Genomic DNA, 1,329 nt, shown 5'->3' with positions numbered 1-1,329 from the left:
CTTTTTTACCGAATTGTTAAAACTCGTATATCTCTACAAACTCATTTCTGAATATGATTTTTCCAAAAGGATTGACTGTCGTTAAACTAACAACGATTCAGAAAGATTCAGAAAGAGCTTATTTAGAAGAAAGTTTATCAATCGTAAATCTATAGCCAATTATTATAAGAAAAAAAATACGAATATGTTGATGAGGAAAAAGAATACGAAGAGGTAATTCTATTCTGTGATATCGTATGTAAGTGCACTGTCCTCTTGTTGAAAAAGTATGCGTGTATATATATATATATATATATATATATATATACACACACAACGGGATTTTGCAAAAGGTTTTTTCTAGCCATGGTTCGGCACTGTTGGCGGACGCTGACGCGGCTGATTGACGCTAATGGCGCTATCGTCAGTCAGCCGAGCGACCGGAACGACTATGGAACCGATCGCGCATCTTGTCAAAGTGTCCGTCCCGAACTATCTGGCCAGCCTACCGATTCCTGATTCGATAGGCGGATGGTTCCGACTGGGAGGTAATTTTCGCTATAAATTTTCATATCTTGCAGCAACAATTATACCTCGACATATCATTTTCCAGACTCCGACATAACCTCTCGATTTAAAGACGTGTATAATTTTTTTTAATTTAACTTCTTTTACTTCTTTTTTTTTCTTGATACCAGTGAGGGACTGGTTCGCCCTTCTGCCACCTACTGCCCTTCTCGCGGGTTTGGGATATATGTCCTACAGGGCATTTTGTCCTCACGGCAGACCTACGGTACGTCTTTTATATCTGCTTCTTGTAGAAAGTATCAAGGACAGCACAAGAATTAGTTATGATATTACTAGAAAAGTTATGTAATTTTCAGATAATGCCTTTTCCAAATATTAACTCGCCATAAATTTGTTGCAAACTAGATGGAATAAGTTCAACTTTGTAATTATGTTCTTAATTGTGTTCTTTATTTCTTGTGTATATTTATTTCTTATCTATATATATTTGAGTAATAATATAGAATATCCTCTCTCTCTCTCTCAATATATACAAATATGTTATATACTATATATATATATATATAATATATATATACGCTATATACTATATACACACACACACACACAGGGTGAGTCACTTAAGACCGGCCATCCGAATAACGCCCACAATTTTGAAGATAGAAAAAAATGAAAATTTCAAATGAGAAATGGAACGGTTTCAAGGGAGATGTGTTTTGGGCGTGTTGTCTTTCTTCTAGGTGGAAGCGCCAAAAAGATTTGAAGGTCATCTCCATTTTTTTAAATGGAATCGTATAATTTTTTTTACACAATATGATTCCT

General features: G+C 35.0%; 1 protein-coding gene across 1 annotated transcript in view; it reads left to right on the top strand.

Moving 5' to 3' along the window:
• The first annotated feature begins 345 nt into the window (after positions 1 to 345).
• Cisd2 (CDGSH iron sulfur domain 2) overlaps positions 346 to 1,329 on the top strand; it is a 4,968-nt gene continuing 3,984 nt past the window's right edge. Inside the window, exons 1-2 of the mRNA XM_018460787.1 lie at positions 346 to 527; positions 678 to 772. Coding sequence (XP_018316289.1) covers positions 392 to 527; positions 678 to 772 — 231 coding nt within the window. The 5' untranslated portion in view covers positions 346 to 391. The remainder of the gene's footprint in view (positions 528 to 677; positions 773 to 1,329) is intronic.

Source organism: Mycetomoellerius zeteki, unplaced genomic scaffold, assembly GCF_001594055.1.
Source record: "Mycetomoellerius zeteki isolate Tzet28-1 unplaced genomic scaffold, Tzet1.0 scaffold98, whole genome shotgun sequence".
NCBI classification, from domain to species: domain Eukaryota; kingdom Metazoa; phylum Arthropoda; class Insecta; order Hymenoptera; family Formicidae; genus Mycetomoellerius; species Mycetomoellerius zeteki.
Note: the sequence above shows the minus strand (reverse complement) of the source record. Positions and strands in the feature narration are given on the sequence as shown.